Source organism: Amblyraja radiata, chromosome 3, assembly GCF_010909765.2.
Source record: "Amblyraja radiata isolate CabotCenter1 chromosome 3, sAmbRad1.1.pri, whole genome shotgun sequence".
NCBI classification, from domain to species: domain Eukaryota; kingdom Metazoa; phylum Chordata; class Chondrichthyes; order Rajiformes; family Rajidae; genus Amblyraja; species Amblyraja radiata.
Window position 1 is genome coordinate 67604562 of NC_045958.1, and position 18199 is coordinate 67622760.

The window sequence follows — 18199 nt, forward strand, 5'->3', positions numbered from 1 at the left end:
TGATGAATGCTGTGGTGGATGTTTGTGTTAAATTTTTATTGTGTGTTTGTGTGTTCTCTTTTCATTGTAGCGCTGTTGGCAAATTCATTTCACTTGCACCTTATGTGCAAATAACGAATAAAACTGATATTGATTGATATTGATTATTCCCTTATCATGTATCTGTACACTGCGGATGGCTTGATTGTAATCATGTATTGTCTTTCTGTTGACTGGTTAGCATGTAACAAAAGCTTTTTACCATACCCACTGTAAACTCAAACTCAGTAGACACAGCTTCAGACTGAGCTTATTGGCAAAAATGGCCGCAGCCTGGGCCGATGGACAGCCGGGGTGAATCCAGGGAGAGAGATCTTTTAGTCTTCCACCACATCACTTTGCACCTGCTGAGTGTCCTCTGTAGAAGGACAACCAATGCAATCCTGAGGCTGAAGAGAGGAGGTTGCAATCCACTGAGCCATTGCCACATGGTGACAACTCAGCAATCCCAAGCAAAAGCCGATGGAGAGGTGGCGGAGTTTTGTGACCAGTTTGAGTGTGTCATGATATCAGCAGATTAACTTTGGATGAGAACCAGATGAATTTTTAATTTAGAGGTCAGATCATTCATTGCACCACCAGGATGCTGCACAATTTCCACATATGCAATAATAGATACTGAAGCTTCAGATGCTGCATATGGTACGTTGCTGGTACATTATGGTACGTTGCTGGTACATTATGGTACCCTCTACTGGCTGACCAACATAATCAGATGACTGGCAACTATAACCTGAGACAGAGCAGATACAAAAACTAGGTGTATATTCACCTGCTTCACAATTTCCCCATCACCAGTCATGATGATGAAGATGCACACAGTACCTCCAAGTTTAATAAAGACCACCATTGGTGCATAACACTGACATTTTTATTAGAATTCATTTGTAACAAATGGAACTTGTGTCAGCAAATAACTGATTTTCTTACAGACTTTTTGCCACCAATGTAACCTAAGTAAGAAAATAAAAAGCACGCCTTTCAATCTGTAAAACATTTATGTTAACTACTAGAGGTAATTGTATGATTCTTTGAACAAGCCATGTTACATTTTATTTTGTTCAATCTATGCATTCAAATGAGAGCAGTGAACACAGTCTGTTATACTTTGAAAATAAAACCAAGCACTCTAAGCTTGAATGGGAAAAAAAATTCACAGAACAAGATGGGCGTAGAACGTGAAGCCATCGGGAGATTTGTCAGAGTATTTGGGCATCATTGCAACGACCTTTTTCTCTTAAAGTTCCGTGTTATTTACATACATACCTAGAGTGAACGCGGAAGTTACACAAGGGTTCAAGTAGCATGTAATTTTGGGTGTAGAATCACGAGGGCAGTGCATAGTACAAAGTTTTGGAAAAGTGCACATCTCCCTGGAGGACTTTAGATTTTTGCAAATTGGATCATTAAGAACAGAAAACAACAACTAATATGAGAAAATAATTTGCAAAAAGAGTTACTAAATTAAAATATACTTGCATCATACAAATGTTATCTATCTGAATGCAACTAATTAAAAAATTTATATGTATATATTTATATATTGCCTACATAGGTTAATGGTTAAATAATTATAGCACCTTGTCAGCTTTCAAAGAGTGAAAAATATATCTTTCTGCAGATTATGAAGGAATTTGCAGAATAAGAAGTTTCAATAAGACCGTGATAGTGGAATGGGAGAGAGTGAGTGCATCAGGAACACACATCAATGAGAAACTAGATTAAAAAAGCAGCAAATAGGCTGAGTATTCTTGACAACTTACTCCTTTTTATTGTAATTACCCTGGCTCCCCACATTCTGATTTTCAATTGAAATATTTCAAAGCTTTCTTTTTCAGCTCTGGGGGAAAATGCATTCCCAAACAAGAATTCCATTGGAACAGTTTTCTCACTCAACATGTTCTTATGATTTCACAAATAGCTCTTGGTACAAAACAGATACTTTGTTTTTTAAGAGACAACCATCAACTGGACAGATATATGAACAGTTATACTTGGCAACCTCAGCAACTCGGCTCAATACTGATTGAGGTTAGACTGGTGGTTCTTACTAGGTAATGGTCTGTATCTCATCTCACAGGAACAGTTAGCAGATTGTTAATATAACAACATGTGAAGAGGTGCATCGACATGATATAAACTCTCACGGCTCCATCCTGAGGTAGCCTTCTGTCATCTTTCTTGTTTTAGAAAAAGTGCTTTGTATGATTTCAAAAACAGCTTTTGACCACCGAGTGTCGCCGGAAAGAAAATCAAAAAAGAAAATAGGGTGACTGGCCTCACAGACTGTCTACTCTGTACCGTAATGATTCCTGACATGTCTTTCCACTTACTTTCAATGCTCTTACTTTTCTTAATGCAAAGAACCCACTAACACTGTGGCTTGCCAGACTCTACATTGTGTTTGGTCTTGCTAGAAAAGCAATGGGAATGGAACCAAGACAGGGAATCCAATGTTCATATATAAAAAAGATGGAAAATCTAAATATGACTGTCGTATCAAGGACAATACATTTAAAAAAGTTGTTGGATGACCTGGTGAAACAACTGGGATGACCATGACTATGACCATACCACTGATCAAGAAGCTTCAATGCTTTCCACAGAGCTCATTTCTGCTAGCTAGATGTAATAATGTAAAATGGTCACCTACTGGATTTGACAGATTGCTAAATGATTTTATAATGTTAAGGTACACAAAAGACCTCAATACACTTTAAGCACTTCAATTCAGAAATGGAAATTAAATGCAAAAGTATGTACAAAATGGTATAATGGCATCTAATTTGCATATAAAGTTACCATTTAAAGAGGAAGGATAGTCTATGGCGAGTGACTCATGTTCAAAATCACTCCCATTCATCAGAACATGACATTTCTTTCTGCTGGGGAGATGCTGGAGCCTGGTCTCCTTTTGTTGCTTGGCCACTCTGTCACAGTGCTCTGGGCAGATGGTTACAGCAAACAACATGGAAGGGCAGGTTCACGGGCATTGTGGAGCCCCCTAATCATGAGGAATTTGTGGTTGGGAAGCTGAGAATTCAGCAATAACAGCTGCAAATTTTTCCTAGTGCTTGGGATACCTCCTGTCTCTTGTGATAGGAGTTCCTCTGGAGAACACCTACATCCTGCAACAGAGTCGATCTAGCACAGCCCTAATTCTTGCCATCGAGGCCCTCTGGATCACTGCCTCTTTTTGCAGTAGAGCCACTCTGGGACAAATTTGACTTTTCCCTACGTTTATGACCCACCAGTGACATTACTGATGCGACTTTACAGCAAGGCTTCTCAGAAAGTTAAATTCCACTGAACCCGTAAAGGAACAAAAACTCTGTAGACTATGGCTTCAATAAAATGTGAAATGCTTTGGACTGTTATCCTCCCCTTAAGATTTTTCATCCTCATACAGTACAGTAATTAAACTGACTTTTAACCCCATTTTAGTTCTGACACAGGGATTACTTAATCCAAGTATATTTAACAACATGCTCACTATAAAGTATAGAAGCGAAATGAAAGTCCCACGCTAAATATTTTAAAACTTATTTGCTTTTTTTATATGCAATTTATTGCGTACATGTGCAAAGATACGTTTCAGTATATCATACGAACCTATTAAACATGGATTACTGAGTTCATTGATGTGCATTCCAGTAGACACTAACTTTTCACCATCTCATCATGGAAGCCTAGACAACTAATTATTATTCAGATGGAGGTTACCAGTGATATATTTGGTGAGCTATTCAACCACATCTTAAAATCTTTGACATGGATGATCTGATGAATTCAGTAGCAGTAGCTTTATACTTTGCCCCTCCCTGTTGATTCCTTAAAGGCCCTTTTTCATTGAAATTTATGAGTTGATTTGTTTATTAACTGACTGCTAAGGGCAACTTTCATTGAAATGAAAAACTCAATCAGACCATTATGTGGTAAGATAAATAAAAGGACAGCACAAAAAAAATGTGCATCAAAAAATTCAAATTATTTCCGTTTCTACAGCCAGATACGTACATCATTTCTACAGCTTAAAAAAAGCTACAGTCTGGAAAAAACATGAACAAATAAGCAACTTTTTAAATTCACTTCATTGAATGATAAACTTTTGTTAAAAAAGGGAAAGAAGTTTACACAGTTAAAAATAAAGCACAGGTCAGCAGTATATTACAGTACTAAAAAACTAAATCAGTAATTTGAACATTCCCTCCCTCTTAATAATTAGTATGAGCAAATGGTGGAAAGGGGTGATATCGAAGCAAACGGGTCCTACTAGTTTCTTATGTCAGGAACTGGCCTTTTCATAACATTTTCATTCCTTTGCAGGCATTGTACTCTCAAGATTCAGCTTTGCAATCCATTCTCCACAGTTCTCAGATAATCCTTAGCACAATCTCCGTCTTCTGCAATAGGCTTCCCTCCACTTCAATCATCAAAGTTGAATCCTTGAGTTGTCTGAACAATCCTTCTGATGCCTCATCATGAAGGATTCTCCTCTTCTTCTCAAGTAGGTTATTAAACTGCCAATTCTTGGTCCACCTGGAATAGTTTATTTTTTAATTTCCCCTCCCCCCCCACTAATTTATCTTTAGCTAGGAGTAAGTAGAACTTCTCAAGCACATTGTATGGCTCAGAAGAGGCTTTCTGGATCTTAAGTGGCCTACTGTAAATCCAAGGTGGATCAGGTTTTACGTTGCATAGTGATCGAAGCTTCCAAGGTACTCCAGTGCAGCTCGATAGCAGAACTGATACTGATCCTGCAGAAAGATAAAAGGAAATGAATTTCCAATAACAGAGCACTAAATACAGTAAATGATGTGGCTACATTTCAGACTGAATATGTGAGAGTAATATAGTTCAACAGAGTGCAGTTCTTAGGATCTATGGATTACTATGCTCTGACAACATTACAGGAATGTCACACTTTATACGTATTATTGAAGGCTTTCTTTTGAGATTAAACAGCTCTACAAACATTAACCTTAGACATTAGATGAAAGCCATCTCTGTATCCTTTTATCGTATGATTTATTATCACTGTAAGTACAAAGTGCATCTGAAAGTACCATTAAACCTTGCACCTAATATGGTTCGTTTAAGATTAAATGCTGGAGTTATTTATGAAACTCAACTGAACAGAAGATTCTTCAATGCGTAATTCATTAAAATGGTAGTGGCAGATCGGAGATGGTTATGTATTTTCAAATCAGGCCTTTGAAACAAAGATAACATATTTTGCTGAAATTCCTTCACACTATCCTAGAGGTACAGGTACTTCAAATAGGTGAAATGCCCCATATAAACAGAACTGTTTTGTTCAGATGAATAAATTAAGGTACAAAGGCCAGAATGTATTCCAAATTATTCTTTATCTAATAGCTATTACCTTCAATTATTTTAATCATCCTCCAAGGGGAAAAAAAGGTTTTGATCATTTACCAGATATTTGACAAGGTGCATTTATCAAGCTGATTATACATGATAAAAACTACTGACTAAAATTTTTAAGGGGTTGTTCCATGCCTCTGCACATTTGACAGGACAGTGCAAGGCTTTCAATGTTGCAGTATACAGTGCTGTGATATTGGAGACTACGAGGAATTGGCACAGAAGAGGTGTGGAGGCATAAATCAGCCAGATCACATCCAATGGCGGGGTAGGCTTGAGAGGCCTGCTGGCCTTTTCCTGCTCCTATTGTCTTGCGATCTTGTATTCTGTACATTTAAACAATCCGAGGTATGTTATTGTTTCAGCAACATAGGGAAATTTCACGGGTCAGGATAGAGTCCTAATTCGTCTTAACTTCAATGTGTTTAGAAATTGCGGAATAAGACTATGCCTTAATATCTCTGCTCTCACAGCCAGAGGACTGCACACTGATTAGTTGCAACCTCGAAGGAAGATAATACTCCTATGGGCATCTAAAATTCAACTTGTCAGGCAAGCAGAGAACAGATAGAGTGTTCTGTGTTTGCCTAAACTTATTTCATTAAGAGTTTCTTCAGTTCATGCCCCTTTCTTTGTAACTGCCAGGCATATTCTCCAAGTGATGTGTGCAGTGACAATATTTTGTCAGTGAAAAATGGAAACCCAAAGCCAGTGTTTTTATTGCCAAGGTCCGAATAAAAATAGCTTCGGCTTCTTTCAATGAAGAACAAATTTGACAACATTTGGCAGCGTTGAGTGCACCTGTCATCATTGTTACCACAAACGGAAATCAGGGATGGTGATTCACAATGTTAAACTTTCCAAATCAAACATGATCGCCCTCTCACATTAAATGCTAAGGGAAAAAGAAGCTGCATTCCAAATGCACAGGTATACCTGCAGTGACCTCCACTTAGACTGTGTGCACTTCTTGAATCACAGCCAGTTCCATGCATTATCTCAGTCAAATTGTTCTTGGAAAATTCATTGGGACTTTGCAACTGCTACTTATGGCCGCACTTCACTAGTTTTTGCAAAGCCTGTATAGTTGAAGTAATAAAATGAGCTCATTTGCTCCTTGATGGACACACCATCATACTTGCAGGTTATGGAGGAAGACCACAGAAATGTAGGTGTCATGGAGTCATAAGGTCATACAGCATGAAAACAGGCCCTTCAGCCCACTGAATCCATGCTGACCATCAAGTACCCATCTACACTAATCTAACGTTAATCTCATTTTATCTTCACATTTCCATCAATTCCTCCCAGATTCTATCACTCATCTGTATACTAGGAATAATTTACCAGCTGGAATGTTTTTTGGATGTGGGGGGAGATTGGAGCACCTAGGGGAAACCCTCGCAGTCACAGGGTGAACGTGCAAACTCTAGTGAGTCAGGTTTGAGCTCGAGTCACTGGATTTGTGAAGCAGCAGCTCTACTGCTGCGTCACTGTGCTACCAAATGAAGGAAGGTGTTATCCGTGTACAATGGTATGATACTCTGCCTAAAGCTGGGCTGAGAAACCTTCCTGTGGACAATAAGATTTCCAAAGGACATCATCGCAAAGCAATGGAGATTACAAAAACTAGCCTGCCAGACCTTTTCCAATAATGGAATAGCCCATTCAAACACTATCAAAATACTCAATGAGTATTTTTCATATGTTTTTACTGTGGAGAAAGTCATGAAGTCTGGGGAACATGGGATAATTAATAGCATGGCAAGTGGGCTGAGGAATGTTTAATGGAGTTTAATGCAGATAAGTACAAGGTGTTGCATTTTGCAAATTCAAACCAGGGCAGGACTTCCACAGTGAATTGTAGGGCCCCGGGAATGTTGTACATAGTTCCCTGAAAGTGGCTTCACAGGTATATAGGGTGGTAAAGAAGGTTTTTGGTACATTGGCCTTCATCAGTCAGGGTAATGAGTATAGAAGCTGGGATGTTATGTTACACTTGTACAACAATCTCTGGTGAGGCCGCATTTGGAATATTGTGTTCAGGTTTGGTCACCCTGATATAGGACGGGTGTCATTAAGATGGAAAGAGTGCATATATTTATGAGGATGTTGCCAGGACATGAGGGCCTGAGCTATAGGGAGAAATTAAGCAAGTTAGGCCATTCCACAGAAGCAACAATAGTCTTCAGCAATCAGCAGAGGCTTCATACATTTACAAGGTCTGATAAAGTGTCTTCAACCTGAAACAGTACTTCTGTTTCTCATTCCATAGATGCCGGATAATCCGTTGAACATTTCCAGCATTTTATCTTTATATTGGAAGAGGGAGTGTTATCTATATTACTAAAAGTCTGATCTTGACCATTTCCTGTAGTTCTGTATATTGATTTTAGAAAAAACGCTGTCACCTACGGCTGTGATTTTTGGCCATCTTACTCAGAGTCCCCCTCCACTGTGCAGGACAAGAGGATTTTTCCCATCAATTAGAAATAAAAGAGTTATTAGTGTTTTAAAAATGTGGAGATTCTCTCTTCTGAAGGCCACGCCCCTTCCGGAGGGACTATAAAACCTGGAAATGTTGAGTGCCTCAGTCAGTATCTGCAAGATGGGGGAAGTGAGAGGGTCACGTCTCTCAGTGAGCTGTGAATAACACTGAACACATGTCTACTAAACTGTGAGTGATTTTACTGACCTTGAGTGCCCTTAATGTGGTTTGAAAATGAAAATGTGGTTGGTTTGAAATAAAGCACAGCAAATGGTTGGTGGTGGTTGGTTTGAAATAAAGCACAGCAAATGGTTGGTGATGGTTGGCTTGAAATAAAGCACAGCAAATGGTTGGTGGTGGTTGGTTTGAAATAAAGCATAGCAAATGATTAAAAGTCTAAACTTGACAACTTCCTCTTTGCTCTGTATATTCATTTTAGATAAAACGCTACCACATACGGCTGTGATTTTTGGCCATCTTACTCAGTCCCCCTCCGCTCATCAGGTGCGGAAGATTCTTCCCATCAATGAAAAAGAAAAGTGTTGTTAGTGTTTAAAAAATGTTGAGAATCTCTCTCCTGTAAATCACGCCATGAAGGCCACGCCCTTTCTGGTGGGAGGGGGGAGGGATTATAAAACCCAGACGTGTGGGAATGGCTCAGTCTCTGCAAGATGGGGGAGGGAGAGGTCACGACTGTCTGAGCTGTAAATCAAATGAACACATTGATTGCCTACTGAACTGTGAGTGTGTTTATGTGGTGTTTTGTGTGGTTTTATGGTGGTTTCACCCTGCTTGAAATGGTATGAAACTGCATTTGAATTAGGTGGCCTGGCACCCTGCATGAAATGGTATGAAGCTGCATTTGAATTTGGTGGCCTTGCGCCCTGCTTGAAATGGTATGAAACTGCACTTGAATTTGGTGGCCTTGCACCCTGCTTTGTGGCATGAAACTGCACTTGAATTTGGTGGCCTTGCACCCTGCTTGAAGTGGTATGAAACTGCACTTGAATTGGGTGGCCTTGCACCCTGCTTGAAGTAGTCGGAAACTGCACTTGAATTCGGTGGCCTTGCACCCTGCTAGAAGTGATAGGAAACTGCACTTGAATTTGCTGGCCTTGCACCCTACTTGAAGTGTTAGGAAACTGCACCTGAATTTGGTGGCCTTGCACCCTGCTTGAAGTGGTATGAAACTACAATTGAATTTGGTGGCCTTGCACCCTGCTTGAATTTCAAGGAATAGCCGTGAGTCAACTGCCAGCCCACCAGCTGTGAGTGAGCTGCCAGCACATCAGGCTTGAGTGACTGAGCTGCCACCCCAAGAATCCATTTGGCCCACAATGTCCCTTCAGCCCACAACACCCATACTAGTGCTCCAGAAAGCCCCCCACTGGCCACCAATATTGGAATTGGTGGAGAGGTGGAATATTGCATTGGGGGACCAGCCCTAAGTGGGACCAACGGGTCCCACTTAGTCTAGTAATGAATAAAATTAAATGGAAAAAAAAACAAGCTTTGAAGATTACTGAGAAGCTTTTTGATCCCACGAGCCTAAACTTAACAAGGGCTCATAATCCTAAGGATCTCCTTGCTGCGATGGTAGATGTTTGATGACCTCGCCAGGTTGGAAATGAATGCATCGCTTGGCGCCACGTTTCCTGATCCAGGACGCGAATCATGTCTGTATTCGTGTCAACCTTCCCTGAATCCTGCAGTTCCTGCCAGTATTGAAATCCTCATCCCGCTTCACAATTCCCTTGCATTCCCCCATGAACTCCATTCATCTTGAATGTTATTGCAGGATCTGGAGGCTGCAGCAGCCAACAAACACAATGCATTCCTTCTGCAGAATGCAGCCCATGGAGCCAGGGGGTATCAGGCAATAGGCCAAAACTCAGCAATCAACAGCCATGCAGAGGAAATAATGACCATCCTTTGCTTTAAAATTAGCCTGGCTTTTGGTGGAGAAACTTGACTCATTTTGCTGGTGCTGAACATGTACACACACAGGTTTTGGCTGCTGGGTGGTCACACCTCTGCAAACCAAGCTCCACCAATGTCAATGGGGCTGGGGAATGTGGCAAGTACAACAACTCAGTGCTGGTTACCAAAGGTGAATCCCTCCCTCAGTGAAGTTGCAAAAATGTTCACCTTTGTTTATTTAATGCTTTCAATTGTTCTTCACGGGACTCCACAATGTAGTGTAGAGAGATAGAATAGTTAAGCGGACCATTACTTGTTTATGGAATAAAGAATACTTAAGCGGACCATTACAGTTTATCTTGCTGGTAGCTGCAAGTAAAAGGGCTGTCCCATTGCGGCGACCTAATTGGCGAGTTTAGAAGAGTTTAGGAGAGTTTGGAAAAAGTGTCATGTTGAAGACCTCCTTCGACTATGTGGAAGACCTCCTTCGACCTCCTTCAACTATGTTGAAGACTAGCTTCAACTAACTTCGGGAAAATTGGACACCGAATAGTGGAGAGTGAGGCCGATCTCCTTCGATCTCCTTCGACCTCCCTTTGACTATGTTGAAGACTATCTACGACTACCCTCGATTACCTACGAATAACATGCCGACCTCCTACGACCTACCTAGACTAAAGTTACGAATTTTTTTTTCATGGCGACCATTTTACTCGCGGGCATTTTTCAGCATGCTAAAAAAAACACCGCAACCTAACTGAGGCCTCAAGTACGCGGGGACTACTCTCGAGCATGAAGGAGAGTTGCAAAGACCTTCTTGGACCTGGTGTCGACCATGCTGTGAGTATGAGTCGAGGGCAAACTCTCGGATTAGGTTGCCGCAGTTGGACAGCCCCTTTACGATACAAAGTTGCTGAATCCTCTGCCTCTGGTGGAACCAATGGTCTCTCTCTCAGCAAACCATTCACCCATTCACTTGCACACAGCTGTCCAGAGACAGGCCAGTGACAAAGAACTTGAAACTTTAGACTTTAGAGATACAGTGTGTAAACAGGCCCTTCGGCCCACCGACCAGTGATCACCCCATGCATTTGCACTATCCTTCATACTAGGGACAATTTACAATTTTACAGAAACCAATTAATCTACAAACCTAATCTACAACACCTTTAGTCAGGATCAAACCTGATCTCTGGTGCTGTAAGGCAGCAACTCAACTGTGCTGTGCAAAGATTAGGAGTAAATGGGTCCTTTTCACAATGGCAGGCAGTGACTAGTGGGGTACCGCAAGGCTCGGTGCTGGGACCCCAGCTATTTACAATATATATTAATGATTTGGACGAGGGAATTGAATGCAACATCTCCAAGTTTGCGGATGACACAAAGCTGGGGGGCAGTGTTAGCTGTGAGGAGGATGCTAGGAGACCTGGGTGTCATGGTACACCAGTCATTGAAAGTAGGCATGCAGGTGCAGCAGGCAGTGAAGAAAGCGAATGGTATGTTAGCATTCATAGCAAAATAATTTGAGTATAGGAGCAGGGAGTTTCTACTGCAGTTGTACAGGGTCTTGGTGAGACCACACCTGGAGTATTGCGTACAGTTTTGGTCTCCTAATCTGAGGAAAGACATTCTTGCCATAGAGGGAGTACAGAGAAGGTTCACCAGTCTGATTCCTGTCAGGACTCGGCTTGTATTCGCTAGAATTTAGAAGATTGAGGGGGGATCTTAGAGAAACGTACAAAATTCTTAAGGGGTTGGACAGGCTAGAAGCAGGAAGATTGTTCCCGATGTTGGGGAAGTCCAGAACAAGGGGTCACAGTTTATGGATAAGGGGGAAGTCTTTTAGGACCGAGATGAGAAAACCATTTTTCACACAGAGAGTGGTGAATCTCTGGAATTCTCTGCCACAGAAGGTTGTTGAGGCCAATTCATTGGCTATATTTAAGATGGAGTTAGATGTGCCCCTTGTGGCTAAGGGGATCATGCGGTATGGGGAGAAGGCAGGTACGGGATACTGAGTTGGATGATCAGCCATGATCATATTGAATGGCGGTGCAGGCTCGAAGGGCCAAATGGCCTACTCCTGCACCAATTTTTTATATTTCTATGGCTATGTTAAACCGATCAGATTTAGTGTAATGGGCCTGTCCCATTTAGGTGATTTTTCAGGCGATGGCCGGCGACTGTCAGAGTGGAACAGACACACATATCACTTCCTGCACCAGCCCGTTATGCAGGCGGGGGACAGGGCAAGCGGGGAGAGCGCTGTCTGAGTGAAATTCACATGGTGCAAAGCCAATGTGATACAGACACACACCGCGATGAACAGGAAGGTTGGCGCTGTAATTAAGAAGCCTAAAACACAGTGTACGGTAAGTCCTTTAAAAGAGGGGGGGGAGGGAGGGAAGAGAGGAGAGAAGGAGTGGAGACAACTTTTAAGAAGCCAGAGATACACAGCTGTGAAGCTCGGTGGACATTTAACATTCCCGGACGGTTATCCTTAGTTCTGAAAACTACTGCTTATTATTTTTCCCCAATGAGCCAATGAAATTCACCAGTCAGCACCGGCTACAACCTACGAGAACCTATGAGAACCTTCGACCTCCTGGCAACCCACCAGGACCTCCTGACGACCCACCTACGGCACGAGAATTCTTGCTACTCTCCATGGCGGCTTCATTCTAGTCACCGCTAATTTTTCAACATTTTGAAAAATTCGCGGTGACCATAATGAGGCCATGACTAGTTCCCAGAATGCGGGAACTCATCACGACCATGAAGGCGACTCCCTGGCAACCACCCGCGAACATGCGGTGACCATGTGGCGACTGCAAAGTCTCCTGCAGTCGCCTAAAAAGTTGCCCAAGTGGTACAGGCCCATAAGGCAGCCAAATGATAGAGGGTATTGAGTGGAGCTAGATGTATCAATGCCTCAACTTGTGACTGCTTATCTCAGGGATTTACCTACTCAGAAGATAATTTGGGGAGTGCAAATGATACCTAAAGCGGCCTTTTCACGGGGCGACTTGACGCAAGAGTTAACCGGAGTTTAACATCGTGGGAACCTCGTGCGATAACAGTGCGGCATTCGTGGACCACCGTGGACCACCGTAGCGCTAACGGCAGGTCATCGTGTAACTTGGTCACTCGGGAGAAAATTCAAGAAAGTTTGAATTTCTCCAAGAGTGACTTGTACACTTGTGGTTGAGTATTGCAACATTATATGAACGTAGTGGCCAGTGCGATATCCGTAATAACTCTTGCGGGTACCGTGGGAACTCCTGCGAACGGTGAACCCGGAAGCTGGACAGAGGGGACAGAAGGTGAGTAAAAATTATCTTATGTGGGATTGAATTTAAAAAATAAATAAAAATAAAGATTTGCATCCGCATATGGACATCAACTTATTCATGAGTTATGTTAATGAGATTCAAGAAAATAACTATAATCTTTAAAAGGGACTTTAAAAGGGACTTTACTGAAAGGTTACGCATTTTTATGGTCCGTGAGAAATTTTTCACATGTACTTCTTTGAGAGATACAGGTCGGAGTCCTCGGGTCCAGGGGTCCGGAACGCTACCAATCAATGTTGTACAGAGACCCGTGTAAGGAGTGAACTGCACATGCTGGTTTAAACCGAAGACAGACACAAAAAGCTGGAGTAACTCAGCGAGTCAAGCAGCATCTCTGGAGAAAAAAAGCTGATGTTTCGGGACGAGACACATCTTCAGACTCAATTCCGATTAGGCTGTCTGAAGAAGGGTTCCGGTGTTGGGGGAGTCCAGAACCAGGGTCCCAGTTTTACAGTCTACCGTGGGAACTCTTTAACTCAGTAAAGTAAAGTAGCCTTTATTGTCATATCAGCGCACAGGCAGCAGTTGACTGTTGCTCTATTCAGTTTCCCAGGGGGTCGGGACGGGACTGGAGTTGGGAGAGAAAGGTGGGGGAGTCGAGGGAGAGGAGGGGGAGACAGATGGGGGTGTCTTCATTTACTGACGGCGGGTGTCTGTCACTGAAACAGGCAGGTGAGATTTCACATCCACCTTGTGTGTGCCTCTCTCTCTCTCTCCCTCCCTCTTACACAGGCTGAGAGACTCTGCCTCTATGAGTGTACGTCTCTTTCTCCCCCTCTCCCACACACAGTAAGACCGAGGTACTGTGCTCAGTCCATCTGTGTCTCCCACATACACAGTAAAATATGTCTCCAAATGAGCCAATTCAACCAAGGGAGGATATATATAGTGTGTGAAAAAAAAAGTTACATCATTTGTGTCACGTGTAGTTCACGATGTTCATTCAAGATTTAACGGGAAAGCTCGGGAAACGGACAAGTTCACTCGCACAAATAGCAGAAATGCCGAGTACCGTGGGAACTCTTTATCTACTGCCGTTATATCGTGCGAGACTCGTGCTGGACCACGACCTCTTCACTCTGGTGACATCTTGCGTCAACTCGCCCCGTGAAAAGGCCGCTTTAGGATCTCCTGCTTTGCCTTCCACAATACTCGTAGTTGAAAGCTATAAAATCTATTGCTCTGCACTGCACCGGTTCCCAAAATGACTTCAACTCAAAGCAGGGCAGTCAGGAGAAAGAGACAGCTGCATGAACACTTCCAAATATTTCCCTGTTCCATCAAGTCTTTTAGTTTAGTTTAGAGATACAGCACGGAATTTGGCCCTTCGGCCCACCGAGACAGTGCCGACCAATGATCCCCGCACATTAACACACACTAGGGACAATTTACACTTATACATGCCAATTAACCTACAAACATATACATCTGCAGAATGTGGGAGGAAACCGAAGATCTCGGAATAAACCCACCCAGGTCACGGGGAGAAAGTACAAACTCTGTACTGAGAGCACCCGTATTAGGGATTGAACCAGGGTCCCTGGAGCTGCAAGTGCTGTAAGGCAGCAACTCCACTGCTGCGCCACCGTGCTGCCCGAAAGTCACCCAATGAAATGCAGAAGCACCACATACAAGGAACAATTTTGACTAGTAAATTCAGGCAGACTATGAAGAATATAGCAGTGATCCTGAAGGACCTAAAGTCTACTTGGCTAATACTTCCTCATGAAATAAAGAATTTTTGGATTCTGTTAACTCCGTTCTCCTTTGTTTCCTGTTCCCTGTCCATATGGAGAAGCTTGCTTTGAGTTCGAATGACATCAGTTCGAAAGATTGAGCAGATCTCGGAATTGTTGTGGCCAAACTGCTCAAAGATGTACCACAGCTCCAGTTTAAAACGTGGGAAATCATGTGGAGATCATCATCCCATAGGGGTTATAACATTTCACAGACATCATTGTGAGAGTGTAATGCTGAATAGTGCACAGTGCAATATGCCAGATTACATAATTTCCACAAATAAATTGCTCCATTAATGTTGAGCCTCTATCTGCAACAGTCAGATCGCCACGTGGCTTTTAACTTAGTTCAAACTATGAAGTTGAAGCAAGGAACAGTAAAAGCTGTACCTTACAAAAATGTTCATTTTGCTCAAAGTTAATCATAGCACAGCTGATTTCTCAGTAAAAAGGGCCACTGACTTTTAAAAAGCCTACTCAGTGTCCTCAGCGCTGCCAATTAATATTAATGCAACGTTTCTCACACGCCAGCACTGTTGACTTGTGTCTGCATATTCACATCGCACTTTTCAGTGCAAAGTCCCAGATGGGGCAGGAGATGTCAAAGAAGTGGTGAAATTGATCCATCTCATTCACCGAAGATAGACACAAAATGCTGGAGTTACACAGCAGGACAGGCAGCATCTCTGGAGAGAAGGAATGGGTGACGGTTTGTGGCGAGACCCTTCTTTGTGACTCAGTCTGAAGGAAGGTCTGGACCCGAAACGTCACCCATTCCTCCTCTCCAGAGATGCTGTACGTCCCGCAGAGTTACTCCAGCATTTTGTGTCTATCTTCGGTTTAAACCAGCATCGGCAGTTTCTTCTGACACACATCGGGCATTTACCACCCCGACTTGACTCAAATGAGCATAAAGAAACAGATAATCCAGCTCATATCCTCATGTTTTTGATCTATCCCTAAATGTTGGCCAAAACAGTACAAATATTTTATTGAGCATAGAATAGTATAGCACGGGAACAGGCCCTTCAGCCCACAATGTCTGTGCCAAACATGATACCAAGACCAACTCTATGCCTGCACATAATCCATATCCCTCCATTCCATGCAGATCCATGTGCTTATCCAAAAGTCTCTTAAATGCCTATCATATGTGTCTCCACCACTACCCCCACCAGCACGTTTCAGGCACTCACCACACTCTGTGCAATAAACTTGTCCTGCAAACCTCCATTACATGTTGTCCCGCTATGCCCCACAGATATTTCCATCTTGACAAATAGGTTCTGACCGTCCACCCTATCCCTGCCTCTCGTAATATACTTCAATCAGGTCCTCCGAAAACTCCAACATTGCAGGGTAAACAATCCAAATCTGTCCAACCTCTCCAGGTAGCTAATGTCCTCCAATGCAGGCATCATTCTGGTAAACCTCCTCTGCACCCTTTCTAAAGCCTCCATATCATTCTTGTTATGAGGCAACTAGGACTGCATGCTAAACTCCAAATGCGTCGAACCAAAACTGCATCTTGACTTCCCGACTCTTATACTATACTTGTGTTGTCACTTTCAGGTAATTATGGACTTGGACCCCAAGATCCCTCTGTACATCAATGCTGTTAAGGATCACACCGTTAATTGTATATTTTCTCCTTACATACTTAAAGAGCAGATTAATCTTAAGGAATTTTTCTTAAGGAATTCTGTTCTTAGATCCTTCAATATGGATTCTGGTATTTCTTCATTTTGTTAAAAGGGGGCTCACATTTGCTTCCATCCAAACCAAAGATGTAATTCCAGAGTCTATCGATGATAACTATTTCTTTTATTTATTTATTTAAAAACAATTATTATGAGAAGCAATTGTACAAGGATAAAACGTTCTGCATCTACAATTATACAATTATTGTACAGCTTCATTTTTAACCTTATAACCTAAATTAAGTAAAAGGAAAAAAGGAAACGAAGGGAGAACAAGAAAAGAAAGGATAAAATGATGGGATAAAATAGAAAAGAACGAGAAAAAGTCCCCTAAGCTTCCAAAGCAGTACAGCAGAAAGAAAGAGATAGAGATATACCTTGCCTTGCCCCTCCCCCCCCCTCCCCCTCACCCATCGTAGAATCAGATTTAAATTTAAATTTGTGTTTCACCATACTATTGTTGTAACATTTCAGTAAAGGGTATCCATGTCTTAAGAAATTGATCTGGTTTTTCCGCCAAGACAAGCTTAATGTTTTCCAAGTGTAGTGTCTCGGACATATCTGTAATCCACATCTTCACTGTGGGGATTGTTGGCTGTTTCCAAAATGTAAGTATTAATTTTTTCGCCATTATTAGGCCGTAGTTGAGGAAACGTCTTTGAAATATCGTTAGTTTAGAACAGGCCTTTGACATACCTAATATGATCAGTTTTATATCTGGGTCCAATTTAGTTTTAAGTATTTTGGAAAAGGTATCAATGATAACTATTTCTAATGCCTTCTCTTTCAAAATTCTGAGATACAGATGATCAGAACCTTGAGTTTTTGGTTTAACAAAATATTCCACCATTATATTTTAAACTAATACTGACTTCCTTAATTCACTAATTTTTATACATGCTTGGTCCAGCTCAGGTTTAGTGAAGGTTAGCCGAGACCAATGATACTTGAAAATAGTAATGCATGTATCCTTGTATATTTGGTCAACAGTAGTGAGAGACAGATTCTGCTAATCCTTGTTATAACAAAAATGTTCCTCACTTGGGACTGAACCCAAATTAGTTTTGTTTGAGAATCTATAAATACATTTGAAAGGGGCCACCTAAGGATTTTAGTTTTGCTCAATATTCAGCCCAAGTGTTCTGCAAACTTAAATATTTTTAATTTAATGCACATTCCATTTTTCATTCTAATTTCCAGCCAGATATTTTTGCATTTCTGCCTCTCTCCAAGTCTGATTATTGCACAAATCATCTTCCAACTAAGCAGACAGGAATCCTGTCGAGAGGGCCTTGAGTTGGTCACCAGTTGGTACTTGCAAGGAATGTAGCATAAATCATCTGTTATTGAAATCACTTGGCACCAACTACATATTCATTATGGTAACACAGAGGACCACAAATCTCCACCTTCCCCCTCTGTAATGCTGCATCTGCTCTAATAGTGTGTGAGACCTGAGAAATGGTTCTGGCTTCCAGCACCACGGGATGGGTGAGGCCATCTGGAACCTGGAGCACAATGAATGGATTGGATTTCATCAGGTTTACTGGCCCCTTGCCTTATTTATTGTAT

General features: G+C 41.9%; 1 protein-coding gene across 27 annotated transcripts in view; it reads right to left on the reverse strand.

Annotated features, from left to right (window-relative positions):
• Positions 1-888: 888 nt before the first annotated feature.
• The window catches only part of ptprd (protein tyrosine phosphatase receptor type D), a 578649-nt gene continuing 561338 nt past the window's right edge, over positions 889-18199 (reverse strand). For all 27 annotated transcript variants that reach the window (XM_033017983.1, XM_033017971.1, XM_033017981.1 and 24 more), the window contains one exon: positions 889-4796. In XM_033017983.1, the coding sequence (XP_032873874.1) occupies positions 4728-4796 (69 nt within the window). In that variant the 3' untranslated portion in view covers positions 889-4727. The remainder of the gene's footprint in view (positions 4797-18199) is intronic.